Genomic DNA, 17,987 nt, shown 5'->3' with positions numbered 1-17,987 from the left:
CACTCCTGAGCATTGGTCTGCCACACCACAGAGCTCTGGTACCTGCTGTGAAACACCAGAACCCTCCTCCTCCCTTGCCATGCGTCTGACCGTTAAGCCATGAAGTATGGTGCTGGAGGGAAGGCTTGGGGATTGCCTGGCGTCTAGTACAAGTCCTCCTCTCTGCCCAGGCTCGCTTCAGTCATCTGGTGGTTGGCACTGACTGGCACCAGTTGCTGCCCTGGCAGGTCACTGAATAGATCACCCTGCTCCCCATTTTAACGGTGATGCAGGAAGGACACACTGCTCCCACACAGCAGCTTATCTGCTCTGCAGTGCTCCCCCAGCTCCCAACTCCATGGTGGCTGCCTGATCTTCACTGCCCTGAGTAAACCATGGGCTGTTATTTGCTGTGGAAGAAGCACCTGCTGCACAGCAGGGTCACCTTGTAGGCCATTAACTTCACTTACTGCCCTATGCTGGCACAGACTTAAAGGAATATTATGTGCTAAGGCTGTAGAGAGACTGCTTCTGGCTCCCGAGACAGTGACTGATGGGGAGTTTGGCACTGGCTGCACCCCAGCAGAAGGGCTCCTCTTCCTCAGCCTACCACTGCAGCCAGGGCTCACCCCTTCACTCTAACACATCCAGGTGGAAGTCCAGAGCAGGGAGCACTTACACCAGTGCAGCAGGCAGATCTCTGGCTTGATGGACAGCAACACGCAACCAAGGTGGTGAGCCTTAGTGGTGTATCTACGGTGAGAAGAAACATGCTCGCAGCCTGATGTGGTGGCAGTGCTGGTGGACATCTGACTAGGAGCAGAGAACCACATTGTTGCAGCTCACCATTCAGAACTCACCATCCCCTGCAGAATTCAGTAAGGTCTTGGTCATCCCCTTCAATGACCAAGATCCTGCACCACTCTCCACTGTGGTGGTGTGATTTTAGGATTCTGCTCCTTTATCACCAGTACCTCCCCGATCAAAACACAGATCAGATGTCCATCCAGTCTTCAGATATGCTGCATTTACCAATGCCCAAAGGAGACCGTAGTGAAGCCTCCAGTTCTGTTGTGGTTGCACACCAAGCCTAGCCCCTCCTCCTGTTTGACTTTGCATTTCCCTTTGCTCCCTGGTAAAATACCTGCTCTTACCCGAAACAACTGCTCCAGGAAGCTGGGATTGTCAGATCTAAACCCATCCCTTGCTCTGTGCTCTCAACTTACTTCAGGTGGTACTTAAAAGTATCCTGGCATTTGCTTTCCAACAGGAACAGGAATGCATGAGAGCCACACCTCCTCTTTGTGCCCCAGCCAGGGCTGGGTTTATCCAAATCCAGACACAGTGCCGATGCTTTTAGAATGGATACTACATAAAGGTATTAGTGAGATTGAGTGCTGTTACCTTAACCTTGGCTGTCAGGCATAACTGATCTGAGTGGGCACCAGCCAAGTGGAACCATCCTCCAATCCAAGCAGTTTTACCAGCTTTTATTAGAAACACCAGCACATTTCAAGTTTCCTCTTTTTGATCACAAATATAGTATTCTTCCTCTTTTTTAAGTACACAGCATGAGACACAGCATTAGGGCTTTCCATCCTTTTTTGTTCTTTTTACAGCACTTTCTTTAGGTTAGTGTTCACTGACCTCACCCCAGCCCCAGATTTTGACATCTTGAATTGCTGAAGACAATGGTATGGGCAGATGAATCCAATGGTGGTGAAAAAGATGCAACAGTGAAGAGTTTGCCAGTAAAGTTTAAGCGGAGACCCTCTACAGTTAAAAAGAACGAAGCAGCGCCACAGCACACTGCTCTTTGCACAGGATGGGGATACGAGTTGAGAGAAATCCTTTTGCTGTTGTCCCCCAATCCTGCCCCAACATTGTGCCAATAAAACCAGTAAGGCTGGAGGAAGCCAGGAGTGCCCGGTGCTCCTGCTGGGGCGGGATACCTTCCCAGGTCTGCTGCAGATCCTGTGCCAGGCGTGTATAACCTTACGGGCTGAGGGGTGGTGGTTACGACCAGCCATGGTTTTAGGTCACACCTACAAGGGGGAAAGTTTCCCAGGAGCTTTTAGCTCTGAGAAAGCAATTCACTGAGGGGGAGAAGGAACAAGTAGCCCAGGGACATGAGGGCATGGTGACAGGATATTAAAGGGAACATGTACATGATTTGTTATTTTTTATTCCACAGAAAACCCTCAAATCTAGACTCAGAGTTAACAGCAGAAAAATAGTGTTAAAGTCAATAGGTTCATATTTTACTGTAGACTAAATAAATTAGCCTAGAATTAACTCAGTACTCTCTATTTTCCTTTCATTGGTGATCCTTCTCTAAATTAATGCAGTTTTTAAAAAGCAACGGCTATTAATAATTTATTCCAGTTAACCCTTATGGATGAACACCTGCAAATAGTCAATGGATGGGAACCACTGCCCTCTCCTCTCCCTCCCCGAAAAGGAAACAATCACTAAAGGGTGTTGTAAAACAGACATGCTACCTACAATACGCCATGGATTGTGCCACTCCTACCGCTGCCTCTGGCTGCTCTGTGTAATGAGTGAATATTCATAGCTATGTCTTACAAAGAACATGATCCAAAAAATATATAAATAAATAAAAACCTTAAACATTCTTACATGGATTTTAAAGAACAGAATACATGTTAAAAACTTCAGTAATTTATATCAATTTTAAGCAATACTTTATATACAATGGAAAAAAGACATGCATAGTCCAAATACAATGTTGAAAACAGCATTTTCATAACAAAAAATCCAAACACTAAGTGTTAATACCATGTACATGAACTCAAGAAGGACCACCCTTTTTGTCTGTTGCACACAGTTTATTTAACAATATGATATTATAAGTAAGAAATGAGTTTTTTGTTGTTTTTTTTTTTTTTTTTACCATTCTATACAGTGATTGAATCTTCTTGGATTTTCTTGTTTATAGTAATTATAGCGCTTGCATGATTTACACTAGAATTGCTTTTCCTCATTTCAAGTTTCACACAGAAGAAAGAAAGAAAAGAATGCTTCTTCTCTATTCAAATCAGCACGGTCTAAGAGTGATCATCCCTATTTTCATCTAAAACCAGTTTTATCAGAGAAACAAAGCAACAATTTCTACATCTGCAAGACAAGGATTTTGGCATTGGCCAATGTGTGTTTTTGTGTGCAAGAGTCCATTCCTATCTTCCCAGGGGTAATACTTCAAATGCCTGCAGAGTTCACTATAGAAAAACAAAAATCTTCCCACAACGTGTCAAAGTTACTGGGATACATTATAATGTTGCATTATTTCAGGAAACAGTTTCTGAATATTATTTTTTTCTTCTTTTAAACGCAAATGTTTAAAGTCTTGAAAATACAAATAAAAAATATGACTATAATGAACTTGTTTTCCCCATTAAAAAAAAGGTATGAGTCAACAGCAACAAAAAAATAAAAACCAAAAAAACCCACAAAAGAGACCAGATATTTTAACCGCCTGGCTTTAACAAAAAAATATATTCTTTGTATTGTTTTTTTCTCTTTTTTTTTAAACAGCAATTCATTCTTCCATGTGTAGGAAGCAGCAGTTCCATCCAGGATTCAAAACAACCCAGATGTCTGAATTTTCAGTACAAAACGTCCAAGAACACGAAAGGAAAAACAAAAACTGAAACAAAAAAGTGATGCTCCCATAATGCTACAAACCCTCCACAAATTTTTCTAGTGTGTCCCCGGTGGTGTCACCGACCAGAGACAATTCGTTAGACAACGCACTCCTGTTCGGGGTGTTTAGTTGTGGAAGCATTGCACTCTGTTCTGGGTTGCCCAAGTGTCCCTGATCCATGGAGCTAGCCATAGTAACTGAGAGTCCTGGGTGGGGGGAACCAGTCTGGGGAGAGACGTGGTGAGGTGACGGTTGGGGCTGTATCCTGGGTGACGGGCTGGAATGTGGTGGCTGGGACTGGGGACGGGGAGACTGAACAGGTGCTGGGGACCGCACCTGGTTGCTGAGGGAGGTGGCGATCTGCTGGCCAGGGAGATGAGACGCCTGCGGTTGTCCTGAGAGCATGTGCTGCTGCGGGCTCATGGGGTTAGGCTGCCCGGGGGACCCTATCTGCTGCTTCATCTGCTGCTGTTGCAGGATCCGCTGCTGCAGTGCTTGCTGGATGTTGGGTGTGCCGTCAGCCCCCATGCCGGGCTGGCCCATTTGGTTCAGCTGTCCCATCTGAGCCATCTGTCCCATGGAACCCCCCTGTATTGATATATGCTGCTGCATCCGCTGCTGCTGCATGGCTTGAGGGTAACCTCCTGGTCCTTGAGGCTGCTGGAACTGGTTATGGCCTGCCATCCCTCCTGCCATGCCAGCCCCTCCTTGCTGCTGCTGCTGCTGCTGCTGCTGCAGTAACTGCCGCCTCAGAATCTCTCTGTACTGCGGACTCATGTTTGCCATGCTTGGGTTGTGACCAGGGTTCATAATATTGATTGCTTGCCCCTGGGGATTCATAGCTCCTATCCCTTGCTGCTGGGGAGGAACACTCGGTCTCTGCACTCCTGCTTGCATTGCGCTCATGTTCTGCAATCCTGCTTGTGCATGCATGCCTGGCTGCTGCATGCCAGTCTGTGGCTGCTGCATCCCAGGCTGGGGCTGTATGCCTGCTTGTGGCTGCATCCCAGGCTGGTTTGCCACGTATTTGGCTGTTCTTTGCTTTATAAAAGCTGCCATAAGCTGGGGGTTGGACTTAAGGATATTAAGAACCTGCTGTTGCTGCTGTGGAGAGCTGGGTGATTTCAAGGTCCTCAGTAAGTCCTGAAGTGCATTTGGGGGGATGCTTCGGGGCGGCTGTTGCACACCCGGCATCCGTGGCCCAGCCACTGCCTGTGGTGTTGCCATTGGCATAACGGGTCTTGCCATTCCTGGCTGCATTGGTTGCTGCTGTGGCATTGGAGGTGACTGCCATTGCCCAGGCTGCATGTTGGACATCACTGGACCACTTACAGGGTTGGGCCGGGGTACATTCATGCTGACTTGCTGCATCTGGTTCACTGAACCCACTGTTGGGTTTACTAGCCCTGGGCGACCAGGAGGCAAACCATTGTTAATGTTGTTGACCCTGTAGAGCTGCTGCTGCTGCTGGGCAGCTTCTCTCTCAATCTGCCGAGCTGCTTCCACTGCGGCTGGTGGAGGCTGAGCCGGAGGTGGAGGTGCAGAAACTGGGTTTGCAGGTTTTCCTGTTGAAACAGTAGTAGGGGGCTGAGTTCTCGACACACTGGGAAAGCCAGCCGGTGACATACTTACAGGGGAAGGCTGGGGCTGGGGAGGAGGCTGCGGTGTTTGCGGTGTACTTGGCTGCTGCGTAGGGGTACCAGGCGTTGCTGAGGTAGGAGAAGGCAAACTTTGCTGAGGCACGTTTCGGGTGTTCATGGTAGCCATCCTTCTGCGCATGAGCTGAGCCTGCTGCAGGCGATGCTGAATCTGCTGCTGCCGAAGCTTGTGTTTTATATTGAGACAGAATGGCACAGGGCATTTGTTCTCTTGGCAGTGTTTGGCATGGTAGCAGCAAAGAGCTATGAGCTGTTTGCACACTGGACAGCCACCGTTGGTCTTGCGCTTGCAGCCCTTGGTGTGTTGGACAACCCGTTTCATCTTCTGGCAGGATGGCAATGAGCAGTTTGCATTGCGGCACTGACAGGCATGGACAAGGGACTGAATGCAGCGCTGGATGCTCAGTCGTCGCGACTCCTGCGGGCTCTTTGACTGCTGCTCTCCTTGGCTGTTGCTCTCATCATCCAGACCCAGGCCCCACTTAACCATCTTGTGGTCATGACTCTTAGTGTTGTAGCAGTTAATGCAGAGGTCGTAGTCCTGCAAACAAAGAAAACACAGAGTTTGGTTGTCTACAGAGCACTAACCGTACCAGGAGAAGATGAGAAAAGTAACAGGGGTGCTGGGTGAGCAACATGAGCCTGGTGTGGAAGCACACTCTGGGTTTCAGTGGGTACTCATGCACAGAACAAAAGCAGGACAACAGCCATGAGCTGTCAACAGCCACCTGTTTCAATTTATACCTCATACTCCGAGGGAGAGAAGTGGCTGTGTAGCCTGGAGAGACAGCAGGAGAAGACTTTTGAGGCAGGGAGTGTGGGGCAGCTGAGGACAGAAGCCAGGTCAGCAAAGTGAACCTACAATCACAAGTCTTGACTACTATCAGGAACAACATACTGAGGGGATGTAATCGTATCTTCATTTTATTACATGAAGTCTGGCAGGAATTATTTTTTTTTTTTTTTCCCCTTTTGATGTGAGGAACTGGTTACTTTTCTATGATGTCTACCTGGGTAACCTACAGAAGGAGAGCCAAAACCTCCAACTAGTAAGACAAACTTACTGTCAACTGCCTAAAAGATTTGGTTTGGTTCTCCATTTAGCTATTCTTAGTGTAATTACTGACTACCCTGAAATTATGTATTTTTTTTTAGATCTCTAAAATGACCCTCAAATCAAATGCTAGTTTCATGCTATGACAGACATAAACCTGAAAACCCGCTCACACCCCCCACATTTTGCTACCCTGTCCTTTTTTTGGCTGAAGGAAAGGCACTCCCTGACACAGAAGCACCCAGAAGCAGCCTAATGGCCATACTTAATTCCATACTTCCACCACTTAATTCCCCCAGTGTGTATGATCCATTTCCTTCAGTCTTGCCTCAAGAAACCCTGTTTACTGCTCTCCTCAGAGGGATTAATTAAGACTTCCACCACAAACCTGGCAATAACTTGCACTAGGCTGCAGTTATTCAATTTCCTTTTTTTTTTTGGTTCAACTACAGCCAGAAGTCATCACAAGTCCTCCAGAGGACACCTCCTCCTCCTCAAGTCCACCAGTATAACTGTACTCATAATTGCTCTCTAACATAGTTCAGTGAAATTGATCTATGCTGTAAAAGTAGCAGTCATTAAAGGCATTGAGCCAGGTTAGGAAGCAATTATTTGGTCTGATCTGCAAGGCAGGTAACCACTAATGCTGGGCTGAAGAGACAATAATCAAGAGTTGTGGCAGCTCCTCGCCCCGCTTTGCAGCAACTCGGACACACACACATTGTGCTCCTTACAACACAAGGTACCACATATAAAGCAGAACAAAAGCTACCTTGCAGAAAGGTACACTAACTTCTCTTGTGGACATCCATTTAATGTGGATGAGCTAGTGCCCTGCACATTCAGGTTAGTTTGAGTGCAGTCATATCCCACCACTCAGTCCTGAAGATCTTTAACTTAAAAACTTGTCTATGGAGAGGAGCTACAGTGCAATAAATGATGCAGCAGTAGCCATTCTGCAGTATTGGTGTTTTTCATGTCAAGAAACTAAAAGTAGTTAATCTAGATGAAGAGGTACCCTACTGTGGCCGTCACCTTCCCTTAAGGATTAGCAGCCCTTTTATCAAGATAGGCTTAATCTGGAGGAACTTTGGGCAGTATAAAAAAAAAAATAAATATCCCACCACAAACCCTCAAGCTCAGCTGTAGGGCAAGAGAGAGCAGAAGTCTCTGGTGACATCCACCTACCTCACAGACAGTGCAATGCCACCTTGTTTCCACATGATGTTTACACTCATTGCACGTATAGACAAAGCGATCCTGCCCTTGAGTATGTAGTTCTACCAGCATGCAGAGCGTGGACCACTTGGATCGGCGCAGTGAGGAGAACTCCCAGTGCTTATCTCTGGCTAAAGTGAGGAAGGCATCTCGCCCATCCATCAAATCACAGCTAAGTAATGGATCAGGGTCCACAATGGGAGGCAGGGTGTTAATTACAGGCCCGGCATGTAAATGAATCACAAAAAAGACCTGAAGATAAATGGGGGAAAAGAAAAATCAATGAGGTTAGATCATCTTGCAGAAAAAAGCTCATGTTCTGCTGCAGAAATGCTATGCTACAAATGTTATCTAATTAACTTAGTTTAGGCTGATCTCTTCCAATATATTCTTAAGACAACAAAAGTTTCTAGTGCAATCACAAGCTTTACTCCTCCTGATTTTTCAGTTCTGAGTATCATCATGCCTGGATTTACATGAATAAAATAATCCCTTTATGCAGCATATTTTGACAGTACCTCTTTATGCTTCTCCATAGTGGCATACAGCTTCTGAGACAGATCATTGGACACGTTTGGCATGCTGGGTTTCTTCTTATTAGCTCTGCTGATGCTACTCTTATTCTTGTTGGTTTTTTTGTTGTTCTTTTTCTTGGCGTTTTTGCTGTCACCCTGGCTTCCCTGCAATAAATGCATAGGAAAGATGTTACACTTAGAGCTCTCTCCCATTCACTGTAGCTGAAAGTGAAACGCTTTCACTGTCAATAATAGAGCTTTGTTCCAATGCCTGAAAATTAACAATACTGTGTTAAATATATTCTATCTTCCAGGAAAAATCAAAAGCCAAACTGACAGGTAAATTCAAACAGCCTTTAAAAAAAAAAAAAAAAAAAAAATCGGTTTTTAAAGTATGCATATACATGAAATAATACCTACTTTACACTATTTTTTTCCCTTCTCACTGTACTTCAACTTCCACTGCTTGCTTTATAAGATCTCACAGATACTTGATAAACTGAGTTACAAATAAAATTAACTTAAATTGCAGAAGGGGAGTATTTCGCTTCATTGTGCATTTGGGGTTTCACATATTGCTTGAGCTCTCATTTATTGTATGTTTCTTTGTACTGAACAAATTTAGGGCTAGTACACAGATCAAAACATGCAGGACGTAATACTAACAAAATACATTATTCTGAAAAATTATGATTGCATATGAAATGCAAAAAAAAAAAAAATGCCACAAATCCCCAAAATCTTCACCTAAGTTACAACAACGCAGACCACAGTGACCATATACTGAATACTAGATGTAAGTAAAGAGTAAAAAATAGCAGATGATGCTATTCAGATGACCTGTGGAAACAGAAATAACTTTCAGACTTCATGTCCTTGGAAAATAAAAACCCAAGGTCTCAGCAGGGAGCTCACCACTCAATACAAACCCCTCTCTAACTGCTAGAATATTAAAACAGCCTACTGAAATACTCTGATATATATATATATATATATACATGCAAGAAGGTTTCATGAACACTATGTACAAGCAAACACAGGCTTTATCCGCAAGCACATTTATTCAGAGAACATGAAAATATTCCAACTGAAGCAATTATATATATACACTGTTGCCATCCTTCCATTCCATTAATTAGGCTTAGATAGGAACTGCTTGTCCAATTGTGTTTTTTTCTGTAACTAATTTTATGAACTTTTTTTGACCAGACCTGTTTGGAAAGTAGAATTATACTATTTTACGGGAAACCAGACAGAGCAGTTAAGTGATTTGAAGGTATTCAGAAATGAGTTATTGTACATTCCCACTTCATCTTCTCTGCCACCCAGCTGGAATTAGGACATGTCCTGCTTTGCCTAAGCATTTTACAGTGCCAATGGATTTGAAAATTTGAACACCAAAAGGGAGAATAGATTGAAACTTAGGTTAACAGTGTAAGTTTTTTTTCTACTGCACCTTTAGCAAGTTTATATTTGATCAATTGTACAAAGCTATTCCAACATCAACAGCATTAAGTGGGGAACATAAGGATGTTAACAGTCAAGGCTACATCTTCTCACTTTGGGCAGACAGCCTGTACCAGTTCCACAGTTAGCTGTGCTGGGCTTTTCAAAACACCTTTTTTCCCCCTTTTGGACATAGAGGTTTACACTGGTGTTTTCACTGGAAGGGCATGCTATGACTGATTGAAAGTGATACTGTTAGCAAAAGAGCACTGCAACTTAAATTCCAAGCCTTCTGTTTCAGTTACTTTTATACTGCTGTGTTTGTGGAAATATTTCAATATTAACAGTTACATTTAGAAGCAACAAGGTGAAAACTATTAACTTGATGGTTCTATAAAGAACATACCAAAAACTATTAGCTTTGAAGGAGCTGCTAAGGTTTAATGTAAGGAACTTTCTGACCCAATGAAATTGATGGATTAAGGTCTACCACTCCACATCAATCCCATGTAACACATACTTGTATGCAAATGGCCATGGCTTCTAAGCTGAATGCAGCTTTCCCCCAGTTAAAGCTTCTGGTTCCACCTCAAGCTAGTAGACTTCAGATTTTCCTACTGTATTTATTTTCAAAACACCTTGCTGCAAATCACAAGTAAAGAAGTATAAAAGTGCCAAGACCGTTTGCTTACAGATACAATCAAGACAGGAATAAAATGAGTAATGAAATTCTGGCCAGGACCCAGAAAAACTAAGTTGTTGAGTTTTTTGTTACGCACAGATTGAAAATGCTGGCGAAGGAAAACCAGCACCAGGATCAATGTTTCACATCAATGCAAAGCTTGCAATAAATACTTTGAAATTTCAACTTCCTATTGTCTCAAACAACTACAAATTGCCTTTGCTTAAATAAGAGCAAAACTTAATTCAGCCTTGAAAAATAAAGCATCTTTCAAAATGCACATCCTGAAGGTGACAGGCAAAGGTGTGAACCAGAAACTCAACCAAGTAACTGCTGTAAGCAAATGTACAGTGACGATGCAAGCAAAAGTAGCTTAAAAGATTTCTCTGAGAACAGAGATGCTGAACTTCTAATTCTGTTAAAAGTACAAAAATAACAAGTCATCAGTATACTATTACCTAAGAGGAAAATCAGAAATTCAGTTAAACGGAACCCTGATTTAACAACTGATGTGAATGACCCTCTTTTCTCGTTTATTGCATGTGAATTCTCTATTAAAGAGTTAATTGTCAGCTTCATGAGCTAGAAGCAAACATAGCGTATAAAGTTAACTCACCTCTGTTGTTTCACTAGCCGCAGTACTTTCTTCCTTTTTCCTTTCTTCCTCTTCCTGCTCCAACTCCTTAATACTTTCTTCCAGCACATTGGGCCAGAAATCACCTTCAAAATAAGGCAGCTCCTTGGCACTTGTCAGCCTGTCCTCAGTTGCTTGCTTGAAGATGTCCTGTTAAGCATATCGCACAATGCCAAGAATAAATAAAAACTGCTCAGGAGAGAGAGGGAAACCAGAGACCTGATCCAGTGTTCCACCGAACAGCTGTGTCTCAAAGCCCACAGCCCACCCCTGGCAGGCCTCCTTTTCTGGGTGCTGTTCAAAACCTGGCCTCGCAGTATTGATAACAGCACTCTCCCTGTTTCATCTCAGAAAGACAGCTGCTGAGGCTCTTCTGGACCCCCATCATGCAATGGGTTCATGTTCCTGACATGATGGGAGAGACTACAATACCCCTGGAAAACCTAACCATCCCCTCCCTGGTAACTATGCCAATTAAAAATGAAGCCTACAGTGCCTGGCTTATCCTACACTGAACAAGAGCAGGAACCGTTCTAGTGACAGCAAGTGTGTCACATCCAGCCCTTTCCCTTATGCATTCATAAGCACATAAGCATGCAATGCATGTGGCTGGGCTGTGTATCACAGATACAATGAGCCTGGTAAGTCCAGAAGAATTGCTGAATGCACTGTATATCTATTACACAGAGGAATCCTGAAGTCTGGTTGTGGCAGGGGGACCATGTGCAGCCTGTGTCGTTCACTAACGGCTGGCTGAATCTCTGGGGGCCACCTGGACAAAAAGACTGGGGACCACCAAGAGGAACAGATATTCTGAAAAGGAACAGGTACTTTATACAGTTGGTCTGGAGGTGGTTTTTTAAGGTGCATTGTGTTTAACAAGCACATATAACACAAGCCAAGTTTCTTCTCCGGATTAACTTCAAGACCACCTTACCAGAGACAAACAGATTTTCTAGTTCTTTGCTACGCCAGATCAGATGACAAGGCTTACTATACACTGTTCTACTCCACACATTTAGAAACTGTCACTGGCAATCAAAACATCGATTTTTTCCTGCAATGTCACTACCATTAAGAAACTCTTGTGAATTTTATCACTTAAAAGAGTGGCAAATGCTACTTTTGCCATCTTTAACATATTTCCTTGGTTACATGTGCAATATTCTCCAGTTGTGAAAATAATCCTTCCTCATGTGAAGAAGCTGTTTTATAAGCAGTTTTTTCATTTTACACTTAGTGGGTCCCATATTCCACCTGATCCTTGATAATCACCAGAAGCAAACAACTTGTATAAACCTTAACAAGCCAAATAGTTCCTTGCCTAGAAGATTGCAGTGGAAGACAATATACAAAGGAAGGTTCTTGCGCAGTTCTCTTAATGCAGAAACCAAACCTAAAGAACTCAGTCTGTAAGGCAGGACCTCCAGAAAATCTAGAAAAATGAAGACCAGCTGAGAATAAAACCCCTTGTACAACACTACCACAGCTTCATTCACTGTGAAACACTATTAGCTACTTTCAAATAAAAGCCCATAAAAATTAATTCAGAAAGTACAGTAGCAAACCTTGTAGTCATGAATGATTCTCTCAGCAAATGCCTTGTCCAACATCTTCTTATACCATTCTTGCAAACGTTTGGGTTTAGGTATTTTCTGATCAGGTGGATGGCAATGAAAAATATAGTCATCTCCTTCGCTTGGGGGACAGGCCCAGATATGTCCTGTCACATACCTGCATTTCACACACAAGTAAGAAGTCTTAATCATTCTAACATCTTAAAATTAATTCAGACAAACTGAGATACAAATTTGTACCTCCTCCTTTTCCTTTGTTAACAAATGCTGAGGCAATAACCTCTATTATACAAGAGATAAGGCCTGAGATACAACAGGGAAGCTTAAACATCAAGTGAACCTCTGATTAAAAAAAAATATACTGTCAGTTAAAGAATCCTAACACCACATTAGTGATAAAATCCAAATTTCTGCAGAGAGAAATATGCCTCTCCACAGAGGCATTTGTTCCATGCATCTCAGAGAGGGCAGAAGAGAGACTATCCCAAGTCAAAAGCTACTTAGTCTCCTGAATTGAAAAAACAATACTAAGAAAAAGGGTTTCTTTCTTTACAAAGACCTCACTTACCCAAGTTTCTTCACATACTCCAAATATCCAATGAGGATTTCATGATAAACTGCAGTTCGGAGACAACGGGGGCGGAAGAAATGAATACTATCTAGGTATGATATGTACACACGCCTGTAGGAACAAGAAAAGAATGACGGAAAATCATGTATGGCTGAACATCTGTTTTGTCTGCTGAGAACTGACTTTTATTTTAGATATGTATCCAGCCAGACTGAACAAATTAATGATTTTATTTAACGCATATTTAGGCATCTTAACATGGTATGAAGAGTTCTCAAAAACAAAAGATGGGTAGCATTTTTTCAGACAGCAAGAATATACAGAAAGGCAAAATTAAATACAGAATACAAAAAATGGTAACATTTTTGCTGTGATATTTGTTTTCCCCTCCCAAGTCATCTGCAGTCATATAGGAGGACTTATTTGTGCCACAGAACTGAAACACATCTTCTGTATTTGCCCAGTAAATGTAGCAAGATGGTTCTCTGTGCAAGAACCACCAGTACAGAAATGAAAAAGTACCTTGTATTTGGAGGGGGACAATCTGAGCCGTACTCCTGTACGTGCATGCCAAAGAAGCACACGTCGACTCCATCTATTTCCTCAAATGCAAACAGAGCTTTGGTACGATAAGGGAAAGATTCCGACATCTCACCAGAATCCACGAATCTGAGGAAGAGTAGTAGGAAGGGGAACAGGCGTTAAAAAAACAAAAACAAACCGCCACCACCAAAAAGCCAATTATTAAATCAGTGTCCAACCAGAAAGAGGAAATTCTTTTCAACCTTATTTTTAACTTATGACAAATATTTATGCAGAAGTTAAACATGGTCAGATCAGAGCTGTATAAAACAGGGAGCCCTGTTACTATAAAACTCATGACAAGTCAGTTTCCATACAGTTACCATGCGAATGAACAGGCAAGCTTTGAGTGCAAGAGCATCCTCAGAAACCACAAGCCTTGTAACATGGAGCAGAGCAGAAAACCTGATGCATCACATTGTAATGTAATGTAAACACTGCCTTTGTGAATTAAAGCCAAAATAGTTTCTAGAATAAACATTTTATGCTTCTCCTTCATGATGAGGCAAATTAAAAGTAACTTCAAAAAGTTAAGGTATGTATAAAAACACAATAAAAAGAAGGAACAGTTAGGATGAGAATCTCAGCTACTGCTCCAAACTAAACTATGGATTCTGTAATGGTAAACAAACACAGTCAGACTCTCTCTCAAGATTTAGTAATACAAAGTCATTGCATAACCAAAACTAGGATGTCCCTGCTGCCCCCCAACAGTCCAAATACAAGTGTCATCTCTTCTCAGTTCATTTACTGCATACTGCTTCCTTTACCTTTCATTATCTTATAAATGCCTAAAATTCAAAAACATGCAGAAGGATTAAGGCACAAATTAGCACCATTTCTAGATTTTTATGCAGAGAGACATCAGTATAGTAATTAAAAAAAAAAAAAATCAAGACCACATTTATTGTAATTAATAGAACTAACCTCGATTTCATTCCTGGTTTCACTTCTACTGTCTTATCTGAACTTGCTACTACTCTGACAAAAACCTCTCCAGCTTCAGGATGATTCTGTCGCCGTAAGAATTTGTTTACTCTGTCTTCCAAATGGTTTCCTAAACGTGTAGTCTGTAGCCCTAGAAATGAAGGGGCAGAACATGACAATGGAAATGTTAATGCTGGAGAAATTACTGTTAACTCAGGGTGTTACCATGCTTGTAAGGTCTTTCAGGTTGCTTCTCTGTATAGAAGTAGGCTTTTTTCCCTTTGTTTTACCTCCATATGAAAATTTGATGCTTTTATTTATGCAGTCAAAATTAAAAAAGCAAACCCATCCATGTTTTTAACCAAGCTGTAAGTGTTCACACCCTATCATGAAAGCTAAAACCACTATAGTGGGAAAATTACTTTGTAAGTGAACTAACAAAGGCAGCTTTACATCGCGTTTCTGAATTTGCAGGCTTATTTTATGAACACTGCAAATGTTTTCTCCTAACAAAACCACTATCTGGCTGTTTGACAGAGATTACATCACTTTACAGATCTGGCTCAACGCCACACCGTTTTAGGCAGAGGAAAGCAAATCAACAGAAATGAAAAGCCTTTTGACTTCAATGGAGATTTCATTGCTTTTTCTTTTCAAGAGAGCTTTTAGACTGAACAGTTACAGTAATATGCACATAAAGCTTACATAGTTCTTGCACAGCGATAGAGGTCTTTAAAAGTTCAAGTCCACACATTGTCCAGATCCCCCCTCTTTTTACATTTAGTTTTTGTAGGGACAGCTGGTTTTGTGGTGTTACAGGATGTGACCGATTTCAAATAAATCCATAAATTACAGAAATTAAGTTGAAGATTTTAATTTAAGAAAATAGAAGCAGCACGCTGTTTCGACTTGAAGACTTATGACTATTTCTCTTATCCCGCTGTACTTATTTACCAAATACTATTTCTACTTCATTCTTACCGTCAATCTGCTATCTTTTTCAAAGTGACAGTGCAATGTACGGATGTTTATTTTACTAAAATACATTTAATTTTCAGCTCTCCATTGCTTCATTTTTCAGTTGTTATTTGGCTATTAACACAAGGCTGTTGGTTCTTCTTCCTGACTAAGAGCTTGCATACAGAATGCTGTATACCTATGCTAAAAATTATTTTAGGCTCCAATACTGCATAAAAAAGCCATATATACTCAAAGGAAGACCTCACTTTCTAAGGTATTTATATATATAAAATTTGATTTTATAATCAGTTTATAGAAATGGCCAAATGTGCTAATCTTGTTTTACATCTTTTAGTCTATCCCCTTGTGCAGTGGGGTTCTGTGGCTATGACCAACACAACACATTCTATGATTCTAAGTATCATTTACTGAGAGCCAATAATTAAACTTAAAGGCATGTTAAAGTAAAAATTACACTATGCCTTTTACCAATTCCAATACACCGGCCTTTCCCAGTGTTTCCCAGCCCAATACAATACATGGGGCTTTCCATAAGGAAAGGGGTTGATTTTAAAGGAAATAAAAAGATTTTTAAATAAAAATCTCAAATACTTTCTGAAGAAATTATTTCATTTTGTTAGTTTTTCAGAAAACAAATAATAAAAAAGAAACAGCTCAATTTCAGCTAATGGATTGGTACATTTTTAGAAAGCCACTTTAGTTAACACTACTGTCTTCTTGTGTGTTCATTTTACCATCTTTTCAATGCTAAGCAGCCAAAGGATGCCTGCTACCGTCCTTATGCTGCAATTCATTGAGAGTTGAAAAACAAACAAAAAGACCAGATAAGAAGATAAAAAGAAGGAGGCAGCACTGTAACGAAAGGAACTACAATCACGTATTTGGATACATTAGAATGTGCGAATTCTTTTCGAAAGCAACTAGATTTTGGTTTTTGGACACCTCTAACATATGTATTTCTAATAAAAGCACAGGTCTCAATGAAAACTGCAGTGCAAACTTGAAAAAAGGCATCCAAATCAGTAACAGCATAGAAGACTTTCAGGCTCATTAAGTACCAAAGTTTTGCTGCAGTAGCGATGGCCAGACATTTCTTTTACAGCATGAGTGACTGGACAGATAGGAAGAAAGTCAAACTTCTGGCTGACTGTGTCTTTTTGTTGGGAAAATATTTTGGGTGACTTACTTGTCAAGATATCTTTTGTCTTTGAATGTCTCTGCATTAGCTACTGGTTAAGTAATATTTGTAGATTTTCTTAGTAAGAAACATACTTCAAAAGTTAAAAATTTTCACAGCATAAGCTATCTATATGCTGGTTTATATGTTGTATTTGGCATGCTATCAGTCAGGTTTATGCAACCTACTTGCTATGTGGTTAAGATAACTAATTTGATTTAATATACATTAGGAATATGAATGTTACCATAATAGCTGAGCAGTAGCTTGCAGCTGAGAGATGCGCTGCTATCTTGATTATCAGCAGTTGTGCCAGCATGCTTTAGAGAGGGTAGAAATACTGATGGCAATTCATTAAGTTTTGTTATGGGGAGGGAGGGAAAGTGGTAACACATTAATGCTTCAAACCTTCATTGCTCATGTTTGTTTTCAGGTCAGTAGTAAGACCAAGGTTTTTACAACAAGAGCAGGCTTTCCTTCCCTATTCTTATGTTTCCACTAGAGCACTGTTCAAGAAAACTGATCTCAAGAGCCGAGCCCACCAGTGGATTACAGGTGGCAGCAGGACTCAAGAGAAAAAGAAAACAAGGGGAAGGAAACAGAGATCAGTGGAAAGGAAAAAAAGCATCATTATTTCTCTGTGCAGATTCCCAGAGCAAAATGGTCACCTGGAACTAAATGGCTGCTTACTCAAACTTTAAGCAATGTCACAGAACAACTGCAGACATACAAGGAACTCCATACCTATTTAAGACAATTTACATTAATATATGCTGTACAGTCAGCATATAATAGAAAAGACATCTATTTAAAACAGTTGCCTAAACCTACATTTTTATTTCATCATTTTATTAATGTTTTCTTACTATCTTAAATGATCTTTAATGAGGCTAATTTTAGTATTTTTAACAATACTATGTTGCATGCGTCAGGTTACTCCAGAGACCATTCTGATTACTGTAACCTAATACGCCTCATGCAGCATTATCATCTCCAAATTATCCCCCTTCAAATCTCTTACTATGCAATCAACCACACATGAAGTTATCAAGAAGTTCCATTATTAATGCAAAACCATGTTTTTTATTACAACTTGGAAGATTCAGGCTTGCAAAGTCACAGTACGACAAGGTAATGCCCAGAATTTTCAAGGACCAAAGAAGAACAAGGGAGGAATTGAGTTTTCCTGTAAGTTCGAGTTGTTCAAGTGTCTGAATCACCCTCTTGGTTTCTACGCTCACGTTTTCATTCTCTGTGCACTGACATTGCATTTTCAATGCTAGTTCCTACTCCTTCCCTGCCACGTAAGTCTGTATGAGTAA

General features: G+C 41.4%; 1 protein-coding gene across 9 annotated transcripts in view; it reads right to left on the bottom strand.

The window, feature by feature from the left end:
- Positions 1-1,453: 1,453 nt before the first annotated feature.
- The window catches only part of CREBBP (CREB binding protein), a 95,365-nt gene continuing 78,831 nt past the window's right edge, over positions 1,454-17,987 (bottom strand). For all 9 annotated transcript variants that reach the window (XM_062635571.1, XM_062635581.1, XM_062635598.1 and 6 more), the window contains 8 exons: positions 14,508-14,658; positions 13,521-13,667; positions 12,996-13,109; positions 12,419-12,584; positions 10,833-11,000; positions 8,092-8,253; positions 7,544-7,825; positions 1,454-5,842 (listed from right to left, as the gene is read on the bottom strand). In XM_062635571.1, the coding sequence (XP_062491555.1) occupies positions 3,677-5,842; positions 7,544-7,825; positions 8,092-8,253; positions 10,833-11,000; positions 12,419-12,584; positions 12,996-13,109; positions 13,521-13,667; positions 14,508-14,658 (3,356 nt within the window). In that variant the 3' untranslated portion in view covers positions 1,454-3,676. The remainder of the gene's footprint in view (positions 5,843-7,543; positions 7,826-8,091; positions 8,254-10,832; positions 11,001-12,418; positions 12,585-12,995; positions 13,110-13,520; positions 13,668-14,507; positions 14,659-17,987) is intronic.

Source organism: Pezoporus occidentalis, unplaced genomic scaffold (genome assembly GCF_034315485.1).
Source record: "Pezoporus occidentalis ecotype Australia unplaced genomic scaffold, CSIRO_AGI_Poc_V1 ctg113, whole genome shotgun sequence".
Classification (NCBI taxonomy): Eukaryota; Metazoa; Chordata; class Aves; order Psittaciformes; family Psittacidae; genus Pezoporus; species Pezoporus occidentalis.
This window is presented reverse-complemented; position numbering and strand designations above follow the sequence as displayed.